At 36.6% G+C, this 17,508-nt stretch overlaps 1 protein-coding gene across 8 annotated transcripts in view; it reads right to left on the bottom strand.

Annotated features, from left to right (window-relative positions):
* The window catches only part of PDE1A (phosphodiesterase 1A), a 237,434-nt gene that overhangs the window by 57,333 nt on the left and 162,593 nt on the right, over positions 1-17,508 (bottom strand). For all 8 annotated transcript variants that reach the window (XM_030017548.2, XM_030017549.2, XM_030017546.2 and 5 more), the window contains one exon: positions 9,247-9,360. In XM_030017548.2, coding sequence (XP_029873408.1) covers positions 9,247-9,360 — 114 coding nt within the window. The remainder of the gene's footprint in view (positions 1-9,246; positions 9,361-17,508) is intronic.

The raw sequence follows: 17,508 nt of genomic DNA, 5'->3' as shown, positions 1-17,508 counted from the left end.
AATCATCATTATAGGTGATTATTCAGGATGCCTTTAAATTAAAAAAAAAAAAAAACCAACAAAAAACAAACAACAAAAACCAAAAAACAGAGGGAATGGTGAAATAGCATTAGAAGATGGAGTCAAAACAAACACAGTTAAACCACTGAAGTTCCTACCAAATATTACAGGCATTTTTGCAAGATTTTGCAATATAATTTGTAATTGTAAATTGTAAAATGTAATTTGTAAATTGTAATATAATTTTGCAGCATTTTGCAATATGTAAACTTTTACATAGGTTCAAAAATGCCATTGGATAAATTAATGAGCAAAATAACAAGTGATCATAGCTGTCAAACACAAGGCTAGAACCAATGGCTTAGAAAATATTTGGAGTGGAGTGACTGCAAGATCCATAGCCTCATCCTCCAAATCGACCACACTGAAGATTAGAGATGGTGGGCATTTACTTTCTATTTTAAAGCTACATGGTTGTTCCACAAAGTCAGCCTTAAAGTAAAACTCTACTAAGATCAATCCCATTCAACTGGGAGGCATGAACTCCAATATCCTAGCTGAATTAAATAAATGTTAATATACCAAGGAACACATTTTAATTTTTACTTTCCTAAAGTTAAGCAACACCTAAAAAAGCTAATAAACAAAACAAAAAAAGCTCTAACACAATGTGCCACGGAAAGTACTATTTTTCAACACAAAGTCAGAATTTCGGGGTTACATTTTGCTCATATATCACTAGCCTATTAAGTAGATGTAATACAAGGAAGAGATATGCGTGGGAAGGAGAGGGGGAGGCTTGGGTTATTTAATTCTATTTGTTCCATGAGTGGAACTCCCATTGACAGTTGTGGGAATAAGTAGGATATGGCCCATGGCATTTCAGCTTAGCAATCAATTAATATTGCAGTCATAGTAACTAATAACCTGATCTTCTTGTCACAGTACTGTGTTTTTTGCCAAGAATAATTTTTCAAAATTCAAGTAGTGATAATTTCTAGCTCTCTCTTCATTTAATCACAATTTTAAATATAGTAACAGACTAGTCAGAAGTATATTTCTTTTCCCTTAGGAATATATCAGATGTACTGTGGAGGAGAAGAAAGAAAAGAAAATGAAAAAAAAAAAAAAAATTAGGTAATGGCTATGGGGAAAAAAAATCCATCAGTGCTGATCAGTCATGCTGCCTAACAGAGATGGTGAAAGATTTCCAGAGGAGGGATTGAGAAGGAGGTATTAGCTCTTTACCATTTAGTGAATTAATCAAGCTAATGATCAACCTCTTAAGAGTGAATTGATCAAAGTCCTCTTCTAGGTCTAGAATGCAGAAAGCAGAGAATTTATAGTCCAAATAGCCAATTCACATTTTTATCAATTATTTGTGTGCTAGTGTCTCACTATCTTCCTGAATGAGCATGAATCAATATATTCAATCAATATTTACATCCTCTATAGTCCACCACAATTTCCACTAATATCCACTAAAAGATTCTCTTGATTCCCACTGAGGATAAACAGATTGCAAAAATGATTGAGGTGCATTATTAGTACATAAAGGTCTTTCTAAAGGAAACGATGAATTTACCAACACGTTGTACTCTTTGAATTTAGCACATTTTCAGAAGAATTGTGCTCATCTTAAGAACTAGCAATTACAATAAATGGCAAAGACTCTGGATGAAATACAGTTATTACAACAGCAGATAAGTAATGGAGTAAGGACCATTGTTACTGGAAGCATTCACTTGTTGATATGTAGTGCCTATTCAGAAATACAGATGTATGTACCAAAGGCCGTCAACAATCTTAAGATTCAGGTCAGGATATTCATGATTAAAAAATATCATTTTTCAGGACCACAGCTGTGAGCTAATGCATTTTCCTTTTTTTAATTCAATTGCTTTAATGTGGTATTGTGGAAGCCCTATAGGGCAGTGACTATCTCAGGGCATGACTCATAAATAAATTAAGAGCAATAACTTTGAGATAGAAAAATTCAATAAGTTCAGAAAAGGGATGCAGGCCATTTATTAAATATCCTAACTGAACTGGAGAGTTTTAGTCAGAATTTAACAGATTTTCTGTGATTTTAAGTGTATTTTTTTATGTAACTTTGATGTTGTTGTAAGCTTCCCTCTCAGAAAAAAACTTTGGCTTAATACAAAAGATTTTAAAGGCTTATTTTAAGCTTTTATAAGGGTGGAATATACTGAATAAATCTCAACACAATAAGCTTTTTCTCAATAGCAGCTTTTATAGAAGTATCATTTGTAGATTCCCTTAATGGATGAACTGAATGATTTACTTCAAATGGTACATTTGTTGCTGACAAAGCAACTTCAGGCAAAGTACATTTAACCATGGGTTGGTTAGGGAGGACAGCAATACGTGCTCACAGCAAATTTAACTGAATATTCAAGATTATGATTTAACTTCATGCTTAAATAATTACCACTTCCAAGCTCTCCTCAAAGAAGTCAGCTCAGAGAGGAATCATATAGACTGTATTTTTCACCTGGCAAATAATTACCAAACAGGGCATCCCATTCCACTTGTTTTATCCTTGTATCACTAGGCAGATTATTTTCTTTAATATTCCCAGATTTTTTCAAAAAAGGTAATTTTGAGTAGAAATATCGTCTAGATCCTTCAAAATAAATTACATCATTGATCGAATGCCCCACTGTTCTGTGAATGAAACAGTTACCTTCATGTATAAATGAACAAATTTATCTGTCTTTTCAGGTAGAGAAATTGGGAATATATGCTTTTAAAAATTTTAACAAATATCTACATCTTGCTATGTAGGGGAATTTAACTTTCTCAACCCTTGCAACAAAAGAGATTTGCTGGTGTGACCATCTCTGCTGGCTACCCTGAATGGACAATGGTGTCTGAATCAGCACAATTTCTTCCCTAAACAGAGCCTTACAGTCTGAAACTACGTGATTCACCAAGTCAGCTAGATGTTGTATGCTACAGGTGGGAACGGAATGCAAATGGTCCTGTAACGTCAAACAAGATTCCTGCTGTGGGATGCTCAGCAGCCGCTGATGTAGCACTAGCTTGAAACTACCAGGGAACAGCCTTCTCCAGCTTTCAAACATAACCAAAACTGCGTATCGAAAGCTGCCCAAGCACAGGCTACGCTGACTGTTCCTCACCTCGGGATCTCCTGGAAACAGGAGAATTTTGTTTAGTCGTTGGGTTGTTGCTAAGCTCCATCCACACGTCCATGACACACAGCTCTGTGAGCACCAGCATCTAGTCAAGCATTTGCTCCTTTCTTCTTCCTTAGACTCCACAAGACAAAGATACACACACACATCTTCTGATCACAAATAGTTCTGTGGCGCACTTTAAGGGTCACACGGACATTTGGTGAGATCAAATGATGAAAGTCTTCCTCTTGCAAGTGACATGATCACAGTTTAAACTACTTCCTTTTTGTCCACAATTTGAAGATATGTTTGTCCCCGCTTTAAGTCCAGAAACCACAGAAATATTTGGTGCGTTACTGGAGTAGTGCACTGGAAATTCAGTATGGTCCAAGGTGCTTATTGCAACAGCAGTCACAAAGTTTGGGTTTAATGACCTCCTTTTCAGCTAACATGATACATATCAGAATGTGTACTTTTTTTTAAATAAGAGCTTTTGCTCAAGAAGGACAGTGTTTACCATTATAATATTATTGAAATACCTTCACTATTTCCAGAGCTCTCATGCAAACATGTATTGTTGTAAGGTCACCTACCCTGAATGAGATTTCCTTTCTCTTCATGAATGTAGCAATAACCTGTATTTTTTATTTTGTCTTGTTGAATCAAAGATGCTCAAAACAATTGCCAGCTATACACAACAGGTCTACTTCATGCATTACTGAAACACGGTCTCTTCTAAGTCAAAAGTTCTCAAGAGGTTAAAGCCTTTTAAAAGGGCATTATACAGCTTAAAACAAACTAAAAACCATGTATGGAGTTGAAAATGCACAGATAAATATCTTCCTGAAATCAAGTATATTTTCTAAAATATTAAGGCTTTTAAAAAATGTAATAAGACCATAATTGGAATAAAATATTCTGATTTTATCCAGAACCACTTAAAACTGTTCTCCACAAGAAGTTTACATTTTTGTTTTATTTGGCTTTGGAATACATATATATTTTTTTAATCTTGTAATTTCCATCTAGATTTTATTTGACTTATTTTCTTCTCAGCACAAATAAAGAGCTGTGTTTACAAGGAACGGAACAGCCATCATGACTGAAGTATCAGGCTGTATTTATTTCCTGCTTGACTCTAAATATCATTCTTCCACTACCTTGAGCCAAGTGGCAGGTACTAACGGAGAAAATGCTGCAAGATTTGTCAGAATTATTTATAACACCTATTCAGTAAGTCTGAACTTCTTCCACAGAGGAGATCCGCTGAGGGGCTGGAACTGTGAGAGTTTCACTGATTATTTTCAGCTGACAGTGAACCTCTGCTTCAGCTACCAAAGCGGTAGATCTCTTTCAAGAAAGTGTTTAGTGCAGCTTATCATTATTCAGCCCTGAGAGATGCAGCAGTCCTAAAAAGGGCTTGTTAAACAAGCTTATTAATTGACATGGGGCCACAGACAATTATTCTCAGAGGAAAGCAGCACTTCCATATGCCTGATTTCTCTGTGCTTTCCAACTTTCTGTCAGCTCAGAACCTTTTATATGGGGTATTGACAGTCATTGCTCCAAACCACTTTTTCGTAATTTTGGAAGGTTATCCCTACTGCCTACCCCTGTTTCTAAGGAATCTACTCTCAGAACTCCATAAATAAAACCTGTTGTGTTATTTCTCTGCCTTTTCCCAACCCAGCTGCATATAGTTTTAGAAAGAGCATGTATGGAAATGAGCATGTGTACATAGTTTTAAAAGATGCTATCTTATGCTCGGATAAAAGGCTTATAGCGTAGGGCAACAGAGGAGCAAACAAGAGGAAAGCAAGAGGACCCGAGAAAAATATTTCATAGTCTGCTAAAGGGTTTGTATTCTACAGCCATTTCCAGCTGATTGTTGCACTATAAATAAAGATTCAAGGTGCCGCCAGCTTACACATTTGCATGTACTTCTGTGTGCACACACAACTTTATAGAATGATACAGGCTTTCCAATCAACTCAAAGTAACAATATACAGGAAAAAACATGGGTATCTCCTACTGTAACAAATTGGAACTGATCACTGAAAAAAGCTCAAGCTTATAAAGAGAAAAGTGGGTTTGCTAGACTAATGCCCGAGTTTTAATTTTTAAGTAGCACAAATAGTTCCCCAGCGCTGTGGAACAGGATGGGCTCTTCCTCGATCCTTGGCTACATTTTTGAACGCGTTCAGTGAGATACTTCATGTTTGGATCTCTTTACTGACCTTAGTTTTGTCTTTTCTTTTTGCTTTTTTCATCTCTGTGCCTGTGAAGAATTGCAGAAGGTTCCTCTGCAATAGGTGTGGGACCATTGGCGGGACCATTTTGTTATGCTGTTTAATAGGATGTATGTCATAATAGAAAGCTGAGTTAGGAGGATGCTCCTAACCAACTCTCTGTTAGTTGCCATTCCTAATCTGACTGTAGAGATATTTAAGAGGGCTTTCCCTCAGCTGATACTGAAGTCTGTCTCCCAGAAAGGTGGGGCAGAAGAGAACACTGCAGACAGGATTCTGTTTTAGGTGGCTGGTTGAAGCTGAGGTCTTCCTCTGCTTGGATATGTAAGCACTGGGTGAGTACATTCATCAGGGCAAAATCCAGGGCTCAAGCATGGGCTTCAAATAGAAAGCATGGGTATTTTCATGTGAGTTGCAGAAAGTCTGTACTGAACCTTTGGTCCTAAGCCTGTAATACTTTGTACCTTGTAGAACAAGGCATCATTAAATTTTCTATCTCATAAGCCAAATCTCAGGAACTATTATATCCTGTAAAGCATGCAACTTCCTTCTGGGACTTAGGTAATAAAAGTAATCTGTACTGAGTCGGTTTTCTCACTGCTTTACTCGGTATATTAATTGTTATTGCTCTATATTATAGCAATTACTTTTATCCATACAGCAGTTCATATGTAGGAAATTTACTGAAGTCATTTGAACTTTGTGATGTATAAAACTGCATGTTCAGGCTCAGCAGGAATGGGCCATTCTGCTTGTGATCTAAACTATTATTTCTAATCTACTAATGTGTTCGGTTAACTCAGTTCCAGACTCCCAACAGCGGTAGCTCTGTGCAGGACAAAGAACCTGTTTTCTTTGGTGGGAATGAGGACAAATGTAACCACACAAGCTAATTCCAGCCTCCACTGCCATTTGACTCAATAATACACTGCTTTTGTTCCTTAAGGATTAGCTTCCCAGAAGCTGAAGAGACCTTCTTTGTATGCTTATCTTTAAATGTTTTAGTGCAGATTTAGACTACAGAATACTGGTCATGCTATTTAAAATGTGATTATCTTTGCAGTTTGCCATGCAAAAGAGTTTACTGTGAAAGTACTGGTGGCGACTACAGTATCTCTCTGCCACACAATAAATATCTTAATTTACAATTGTTTTTAATGGGTGTCAAAATTTAAAACAGCACTATACATAATATTGTCCAACTAAGAAGCAGAGGCTCAGCTTATATTTTTAGCATAAATTTTACACAGAGACCACCAGTTTCAAACAATGCATCACTCTGAGTCTGAATTTCATGGAGACTGCATTAGTCTGAGGAAGAGAAATTAAGAACAAAATCAAACACTATAACCCAAAATGAAAAATATGGGGTGTAAAATGCAAACCACTAAAAATAAGAGAGTAAAAGTTGAAAAGTAGGTTTCGTTAAACTGATTTAATTTTAAACTATTACTTACAGCATAAGTAACATGGGCAAGAAAATTTGTTTTATATGTCTACATACATATACTTCAGAAATATAGCTATAGGTATGGAAAGATATACATAAACCATATGCTTAATGTATATTTATATAAAGAACACTACCAACATTTGGTAGGTTTACAAACTCTGAGGTTGCATTGGAGAACAGAAGTATTTAATAAATTAGAGCCAAACAAGATACCTGTCTCAGGTTATTTCCTTTCTGACTTAGTACAGTGAAAAATCAGATTATTCTGCAAAATATTGGATGCAATAAACTTAAAGACTTGCTTAAGGCAAAAAAAAATGCGACTGTTGCTGCCCAAGCCTATGTATTTTCAGGTGTACCAGTTTTCTCTGTGTATGAAGTGTCTGTTACTTGTCTTGATGCTCCCACACAGAGCCAGAAAGATTGGATTCCTCATTGTAACGACAGATACTATTCATTTCCCCAGAGGCTGCCTCAGTTTAGAAACTAAGTAAATCTCACATTATTTTCATTGTCCTGGTGCTACTATTCAGAAAAAGCTATGCATACTATACCCATTTAATCACAGTGTTTGGGAGGTGTATGGAAGGGATAATCAGTGTTTTATGTCCTTGTCCCCTACACAGCTTTGACACAGCTCCCATGGTTATTAAGGCAAAATACATGCTTAAGCTCTGACCACGGGTAGTGACGCAGTATCCCGTAATACAGGGGAGAGAGGATTGTGATCTTCCAAAGCTTCCTGAGCACGTGAGATGTGCCAACAAGATTTACATTTAGAGAAATTGCTCAAAAATGAAATCTTATGGCCTCTATTGTGTAACATGAGCCCGAAGAGAAGTTTGTTGATCATTTCCTGTATCTGTCTCCCTGAGGACCTGTATCAACTACAACTATAAACTAATGTAAATCCACAAATCAACCCTTGATTCAATGTAAAAGAAGCTTGATTAACTTGTCAGCCAGCAAAACTGATATATGTATATCCACAGTAGCATACTAACTACCAATATTTTAAAACATTTAATCCAAATTTATTCAGTTTTCTAACAAAGCCCAGGTCCCCTGGAAGTCACACAAGCCGGTTTGCCCAAGTCTGCTCAGTTAAGCTTAATTTAACTGAATCTGTAAACACCTTCATAACATGTGAGCCCTTTTGAAGTCACTGCGGTCCCTAATGCTTTTCAAGTAGTGTATTTAACTTGGGACTGCTAGCAACACTTTTGAAAGTGTCCCTAAGAACTGTTTTGCAGCTGGGAGGCTGTTCAGGAAAGTCTTCCCTGTTACCACAGTTTTGTCAGCTTTTTACAGAATTGGACATGCATGCGTTCTAAGAGCGGGACACCTGTATAAGTGATCTTGCCAACCTAGCCTGTAATATAACCTCTGAAAAATGGACCGCTGGTACCAGCTTCATTTGCTATTGTTTTCATTCTTCTGTTTTCAAATGGGTAGGCTTTTTAGTGTCCAATAGTAGACGCTCCAAATTCCCGACTGGCAAGGTTTGGTGTGTGAATCACACGCATCAAAGGAAAAGAAACAGGAAAAAGTTAGAGCAGTACTTTAAGCACCGTATCAAATATGCAGATTTGCGGGGCAGGGTGGGGCGCAGAGAGAGAGAGTTAGGTCCGTGAAATAATCAGTACAATGGCAGACTTCTTAAATGTAGTATGGAACCGAGACATACACTGCATGCTCCAGCAGTTTTGAAGAAGTTTTGGCAGACATCTTTACAAGACCATTCTGCTTAGAAAAAACTTAAAGAGGCCAGCACACTGAAATAAAAACTGTAAGTTGGCTAGTTACCTTCAATATAGTACACATCCTAAAATTCTTTCAAGAAGCCAAATACTTAGAATTTCTAATTTAATTGCAGTCGACCCACATTAAAGATGATTGCCAGTAATACTGCCAGTAACAATAATCAGAAACAAAGCATCAAACATTATAAAATAAATCACAGCTTTTCATGAAATTATGTATTTACAGGCCAGAGTATAATATTCTGACTTATCTCCGTGAGCATTTCATTCCAAAACAGCCCATTTTTTTCAGTGATACAGTCCTCAGCATGATTATCAGTATGTGGCCTGTGGCAGAAAGAAAATCCATCCTTCAGAAAATTCTTATGGCTTCATACTGTGGACATTGGGCAAGTGAGGAAGATGAGAACTAGGCAGACTCTCCAGACAACAGTTACATCTGACCTTTGGAATCTTACTTGCTTTAACCTTGTCACTAAAAGACCTAAGAGCCATATATGATTCTTCTGATGTGCAGAGACCTTCAGCTCACATCAGTTACAATTGCATGCAAAGACCAAATTTCTAAAATGTGATTCTCAACATCCTTTCCCCCCCTTTTTTTCCCCCTCAGACTTACCTGGTTTCATCAATATAAACGGCCTCCAGCACAGATGCTGCATATTCAATATTCTTTTTTAAGTCCACCACATTAATGTCACCCTTCTCCAGCTGCTTTACCAAGCATCTTAATCTGTGAAAAAGAAAATAAAAATATCCATGTGTTGCTTATATCAAATTTTAGTGTATGCATTTTCTATTTGAATTATTGGAACAAACACAATAGCCAATGTAGAGGCAAGAGACCACCACTGCATCTCTTGTCTTGTTTAAAAATAATCTGGTTTTAAAACCCACATAACAATGACCAGTTGTATGTTTTTACAGCTTGCTAAATTTGTAAGATCTATTAAGATAAGGCATATACATTCCAGTAAGTCAGAGGACTCAGTAACTACCATCAGAGTGATTTAATATTAATTTGTGACATTACTATTATGCCTGAGTCTCTCATTTTGCTTAAATAATAACAAAAGCTTTGCAAGTTGTCTTACTATAATTTTTCTCTGCTTAGAAGGTTGATTCTAATTTTTTAATATCCACTATATACTGATTTTGCTTCATTTAAATGTCTTTAATTTTTATTTAGGCCTCCAGTATGCTTTTGCTGCAGAATTTGTATTTCTTATTAGCATGAGCTAATGTGGAGCTCCATTGTTTTTCTGTTTACAGAAAATTCATCGTTATACCAGATGAAAGGTGGTGCCTATGGCATTAGAAAAATCCAAATATTTTCCCAAGTGTGCTTTAACTTTTAGTTTTGAGAACTTTCTTCTACATTACAAACACGGATACGCCCAAAGGGGATTTTGTAATGCATCAACTCATGCCTCTGTAGCAATACACTTATACTCCTTGAATACCAGATTTTTCCGAAACTCTCCAATGAGAAGAACACTTCTGACGCTGACCAACTTAACCGTACAGAGTAGTCACAGCACTGGAGTGAAATGAAAACCTTATCAGCAACTGTGTAGAGCTAAATGGATGCTTAAAGAAGTATGGGTATTTTCCTTCTTTCTGTGCTATATCTCTGAGTTGAAATAATCTACAGTTTTGTATCATGTAAGACAAAGATTTCTGTGATTAAAGATACATCATTATTTTAACATAACTTTCATGAAATAATCTTTTTTCTATGTAGAAAATGTGAAAAAATTGAAACAAACATTTAGTTAAAAAGTGGATTGAAATTGAATCAACACTAAGCTGGCTTTACTTTCAGAAAAAATCATATTTATGATGTGAAAAAGCATATATAAAAGTAGACAATGTTATATAATAATATGTTATATATAGTATATATTTAATTTGAACTAATTAAAATGTATGAATCAAAAAAATGCAGTGATATTCAAAACAAATCTCTCATCAACTTGTAAAGTACTGTTCCAAAAAACCACTTTCATGTTTTTTCTTTATATTTATTTGGCCTAAGTATAATTATGTCGAAGCCTGCAAGGATAATTTTAGCAAATGAAGTTTTAAGACCAGCCTCCTCAGTTCTTCAAAGCCTTAATTCAACTCAAATTAGCATAGAACATAACACAAGTAAGGCTCTTAGCAACCATATTTACTTGGTATATAACACAGTGCATTGCATATCAATGGAATGGAAAATTTAGTGTTAAAAATTTTTCTCAGAGAAGTGGGTGGATGAAATACTGTGGGAGCGCATCTCCTGCACAGAAATAACCTTATGCATGGGGAGGCAGTTCCAGTGCATAACTCCTTCCACTTCAGAGGTACCTATAGACTGAAGAAGCTAATTCATAGACGCTCACCTTGCAGTACCCAACACAAGCACTGTAACTCTCCTGGGGTGTCTGCTCCTCAGTAATGCACACAAACACACGTACAACCCCTCCTGAGCACCAACGCCAAAATGCCCAGGTGAGTCTGGCAGCATCATCGCCACTACTTGCAAATAGCCGTAGGGTGGCTCTCCCACTTGCACTGTTCCCTCCGTGTTTGACTGAGCATGTCTCCAAATCGCACTTTCCAAAGTGGAAGCATAAATGAATTTAGAAATGCAACACTTCACAGTGGGGCACCAGGCTATGGTAGAACAATATTCACTCAAAATGGCTTCAAATCCTACGATTTCCAGTGGTTCTACATTTTCTTGGGGCATAGACCAGATGACAGATACGTGGAACCATTTTTACGCTTGCAGGAGGAAAGGAGTCTGTGAGGGAGCCCTTAAGCCACAACAACCTTGCCGTATCTCACTGCATAGGTGGCAGTCAACTGATGTAACTTGCCCTGTAGTTATAGTTCATATTCTAGGAAGAATGCAGAACACAATAACAGACCAGGCAATTTGGAAAAGCTGCTCAGGCAAAGTTAAAGTGATTCTGAAGAGGTTGCAGAATCACAAAAGGACAAAATCCGTATAACTCAATGATGACCAGTGACCTTGTCATCTCATGCATCCACGCTTTGTGGAGATGTCAAAAGGGTCTGTAGCTGACCCAGCGCCTATCTATCACAGAACCACGGGATAATTTTGGTTGGAAGGCACCTCCACCTGATCCAAGCTCTTGCTCAAAGCAGGGCCAACCTCAAAGTTAGGTATAACTTCAGAGTTAGATCAAATTTCTCAGAGGCATTTCCACACGAGCTTTGAATGCATGGAGATTTCACAAACTCTCTGGGCAACCAGTTTCAATGTTTAACCAGCCTCACGGTATATTGTTTTTTTCCCCAATATCTAACTGGAATGTCCTTTGTGGCAACTTGTGCCCAGTGGCCCCCAACCTTTGCTGTTCACTTCCAAGAAAAATCTGGCTCTATCTACAGTACAACTTCCCACTAGGAAGCTGGACACAGCAATAAAATCCTTCCATAGTGTTGCTGATCAGACACTTGTCAGGTGATAATCATGAGGTCTACCCCAGAAGGCAGAAGAATGGACTTCCAAAGCAGCAAAATTAAGTGGGTTATGACAGTATATGAATGATCTGAATATCTGCAACATATTACGTGTTAAAGTGAAATAGCCACAGAGTTTAAGAGCTGACGTGTCAGTAATGAAACTAACGTTTTAGTAAAGAACAAATACGCCAATTTATAAGACAAACCAACAAGTGTTAAAATACTCATAGCCCAGCATTCTACAAGAAAAAGAAAATTGTAAAAAGGACAAGGAAAAGTAACAAAAAATAATTATTACTCGAGCTGTATTGGGCAGGATTTTTATTTATTTGTTTGTTTTCTTTTAATTAAGTGTGACAAATTGAAAGCAAACATGAGAAATGCCATTAGAAAACCTGAAATGCAGCTTAAAATTGGAGCTAATTGTATTACCCTGCCTGTGAACTGTGCTACTAAGAAATAATAGACAGCAACAAGAAAAAAACAGAGGGGCTGTTTTGTGAAATAGAATAATGGACTGTTTGAACTGTTTTAAGGTGCAAAGAAAATAGTATGCAGAGTTAATATGACACAACACGAGAGAAAGAGATTTATAGAGAAAAAGAAAGATTATTTCTCTCAGGACAACTGAAAACTACATTTTAAAACTAGCTGCCCCAGTTTGTAAGGGAGAAAGAGACATCTGCAACTAATAAAGGAATTAGGGTGGAGAACCATCTTCTGTCACATTGGGTAAATACCATTAACAGCGCTGTGGTATTAAGGGCTTTTACAGACAATCCAATGTGCTCTGCTCTTACCTATCTTTAACAGTGCCATCTGGGAGGTTACCAGGACCAGCGTTTCCCCGGTCCTCACCTCCCCTTGCAGCTCATGCCTATGTCCAACTGTGGGCAATAAGCTTTGAGGCCCACTCAGCAAACCAGGAGAAAACGAGGATTTTACTAGGAGCCGAAGTAGCATGTTCTTGATTAACAATATCAAAACCGTGGCTCAATTGTTCCCTCCTTCCTCATTAAAATTCTCCCATGTTTGAATTAAAGTTGTGATAAATCTACTGTAACTTTCAGGGGTTGTACCAAATTAACTGAGGATAGATTTTAGGTTATTTGAGAAGGCTTCCTATGACAGTTTCAGTAACTACAGGAAAAAAAAGGAAGATAAGGAATCAGTGATTAAAAAAGACTTTTTGCAATGTCGTCATGAGAAAATGTTTTCTTCCATGGAATCAAGCAAAGTTCAACAAGAGAAATCTGTTTGGAAATACTGAATAATTGTCCTAAACACACATTAAAAAGATAACAAAGAAAGGTGGGATTACTTAAGAAGGGAGATTGTAAGGTAGAGAGGCAGACGAGTTGGACAATTTCAGACTTTAAAGACTGCCTCTTCCTTTTCCAAGGGAAAATAAATTAGCAGTGATCACTAAAGAATAAGTGAGATTTAAAGATTCAGCTTAACAGTCTTCAAGAACTAGAAGAGGAAAATTCAGCCTGAAGTTAACTTCTGAACCTGAGAAAAAGACCCTGTGTCTGCTTTCCCAAAGACTGCCTTTATCTCCTATCTGAGTCCCTCCACCATCAAGCACTGCAAAGAAACAGCTTTCTAACTTACACATCTGGACTTCACTTAAAACTGTTTTGGAAACTTTGTACAAAAAAAGCTGGCTTTTGCCACAGATCCTATTAAAGGGGAAGTGAAATAAAATGTAAAAAGTAAACTGTAAACTCACCCTGCTTCCTATTGTATTTTGAAATTAATAGAAGTCACTGTTGAAGATGGGCAATGAACACATGGGTAGTTCTTTGAAAATAATAAACACATGCTAATGCTAATTACAGAGAAATATTCATATTAATATTCAATAATCAAAATGCCAGTTTAAAAATTATCTGTGTTGGTTAAGTCAACTCCAATTACAAGTTGTAAATCATTATGTTCCCATGAACTAGCTGAGAAAAGCCTAGCTGTGTGCCAAATGTATTAATTCCTTGAAAAGATTATGAGCAAATAGTGACAATGTGTTAAAAAGTTTAAGGACAGAAAAAATTATTATTTTCTGTAAACAATTGTTTCATGTTTTGTTTGGACTATTTAATATTAAATAAGAAAATTAAGTGGATAATTGTAGTCTTTATAATACAAGAGATTTGACCCTCTAAATGAACATTACAAACTAAAAATGGGCTGACATGTAATGTGAAATTAAAAGTAAAGAGGAGGAGAGTAACCATGTTCTGACAATATGGTTAGTTACAGTTCAAGCACCACTAGATTTTAAAAACTTTGGGGAAGTGGGAAATTTTTGTCTAAAACTATTTAGAATTAAAACTGGAAACCAGTTTTGCTACCTGTAGTGATTCTTGTAATAATCAGTTGAATAATTTTCACAACCTGTAGAAAGCATTGCTCACCCAATAGTTCCCAAGGTTTCAACGGCAGAAGTTACATCCTCACTCAAACATGAAAACTCTGGAAAAGGGCCAATATCCAGCAATTCCAAATCATTAACAAAGGGAAGTTAAGCTCATCTATTTAAAACAGCCCAATCCCAGAATCCAGGTTGGTTGACATACCTACACATTTGAGATTCAGGAAAATATTTGAATTAGGAGAAATCTAAAACGGGAATAGCAAAACTTCATCTTGGAAAAGTCACAACAAATAAAACATATCACTACTTCACTTGAATTCCAAAATTCCTTACATTAATTGTCCAAATTCCAATTATTTTTATGTGAATTGGTATCATTTGAATTCTACACTTTTCTATTGAGAACATGCATATATAAAATAAATCTTTATCTAAATACACCACTCCCTCCAACAAATACTTTAAAATAATGTAGATCAGAAATAAAAAAAAAAAATTGTGGTAATAAAAATCAACCATACACAAAGTCCATGCTCTCACTTTTTCAAGTAAAAAGTTATAATATATGGATTACTAGAAATCTTTTATTATGACAAAGGATATAATTCTTTTTTTGTGTTTTCTGCAAGATGGAAGAAAAACACTTGCTATGAAAAAGGAAAATCCCAGATACAGTTGTAATATTTGTAATACATGGCTATAAAGGCTAGACCTGATCATACAAATGGATGAGAGATACTGGAGAAATACCCAGAATATGGTAATAAAAATTTTAGAGTGATCCCTTTGGGTAGCCACTCCTGTTCCCTTGCTCCTACCTACAGTTACAAAGTGGCCGACTAATACGGCTTCAAAATGGCTAACCTTTACTTCAGGGTTTTGTACACTATGGTAGGGAAAAACATGATCATACAGGGACATTTTGCCAGTCAAGGCAAGGCCAGCATATCAATGGAGAGCAAGGATTAGAACCAACAGCTCTTGACTCAGACCTTGATGTGCGTTTCACTTCCCTGAAACCATAAAAAATGCAGTTTCAAACGCAGTTACCTAATATTTCTTCTAACTAGAGATGCTGTCTCTCAATAAATTCTGATACTGAGAAATGCAAGAAAGGTATATCACATTTTCATGGCTGCAAATGTGTTTTATGAAATTACTCCTCAGTCACTGCTGTGTCTGAGCATATGCACAGGAAGCCTTGTGGTTGCTAAGGGTTTCACGAATCACATTCATTTCATGATTATTTTAAGCATATGAGTGGTACACACTGATCTGTAATTATGATTCAGTCACTAGAAAATAAATATTGAATATGCTGGTAATTCAGCCAACATTTTGATACACCAAAACTTCAATCCCATATTGAAGAATTAAAATAGAAGTTGTGCAGCTATATGACACACACTGAAATTTACACTTTCTTAATGAAAAAACTCTGCATTTTCATGGTGATAGAATTGCCTTGGCTGTTTAAACATTGATCGTGTTTAAGCCAGATGAAGTGGTTTTCCTTTAAGCAGGCATTCTCTATTAGGCTTCAATTCATTTTACCTTACTCTTCCTATAAATGTATTATTTAGCACTGTAATACTGTATAAATATTATCTTTGGGTCTCATTTAGTAACAGGTTCAAGTGTGTTTCAAGGCTTAATAAAAATTTAGTCAAAATTCCTAAGCTTTCTTTAGCACCCAGCTGAAATCACAGAAAGCCATGGAGTCTTACACGGCTTCCACCTGAAACCATAAACTGATCCAAGCTCTCTAAAGCATTTTTGAATTTTTGCATAATTCTCAACAAACCTGATCAAAGAAATTGCAAGTGCTTGAGAAGCCTTAGTGTCTTAACCTCAGTAACACTAAAGGTCTGCTATTTGCAGCTCTGTAACCTTTCACCATCATCTCCATCATCACCACCTGCCGCTCTGGACAGACGGCCCAGAGGAGGTGGGTCATCTGGGATCCTGTTGCTGCTGCTCTTCCCTGCTGTCTCTGTCACCTCCCCTGGTTACTCATCCTTCCCCGAAAGGAACTTTCACTGTCAGAGTCGATGTATGTCATCAGCACAAATTCTCATGAGAATTTCTCTCACCTTCCTTTGTGCACATGCAAGATACAGAATGAAACGTATTTCAGCCAAGCTTTAAGTGACTTTCAAACTTTTCTCTCACTTCTGCTAATGAACCATCATCAATGCTAATTTGGTTCCTCTGTTCAATTGCTTTCCAGGTTGAAGCTTAATAAAAACTTCAAATTACTTACTATGTACATACATTCAGGTGTTTTGTCTGTCTTCTGCTAGATCCAACAAGTAACCAACTAGTCTTTCTTTAACCCTAAAGTCTGAGTGGTTCTATTGCCTCGGTGTCCATTTCCATTATCTGATATTCCCATTTCACAATCAATCCATGAAATCAAAGACAAATAATGCACAATCTATAGGACTGATTTGTAAATTGCAAACCATCCTTCTAATGGCTTTTCCTGAATATTTATTTTTGTCTGAAGGTTGACATTTGATCTATAAGGTTCCCCTGAATTGCGTATACATTATATAGAATGCTAGTTAAAACTATTTCATCTTGAAGTTGCCAAATACTCGAACAGTCTATATGTCTCAAAGTCTTCATCATAATCTAGCTAAATTGACTATCAACAACAATCTGGGAAGTCAAATGTAAACTCATCACCTGCCAAAAATCATGCTTGAAGATGACGGAAGACTTTCAGTACGTCTTACTTGCTGGAGCTAATGCAATAAACACTCAGAAAAGGCACATAGCACTTATTCCCCATAGCTGTTTAAAAAGCTTTATTTTTTCTGCAGACAGCAGTTTTGAGCACAGTGATCAAAGAAGCTGCTAAATGGCAGAAATTAAGCCTCTAAGTCTTCCAAAGCAGTCCCCTCCATTATGTAAAAAAAAAAATATTCCGTGGCAGAAGGAGGATATTTCTAAATAGATCCCCCCACACTCACATTTGAGTGTTGCCTCTACATTCCAGGAAGAAACTTGTATCCAAACCTCTGC

Source organism: Aquila chrysaetos, chromosome 6, assembly GCF_900496995.4.
Source record: "Aquila chrysaetos chrysaetos chromosome 6, bAquChr1.4, whole genome shotgun sequence".
NCBI lineage: Eukaryota > Metazoa > Chordata > Aves > Accipitriformes > Accipitridae > Aquila > Aquila chrysaetos.
Note: the sequence above shows the minus strand (reverse complement) of the source record. Positions and strands in the feature narration are given on the sequence as shown.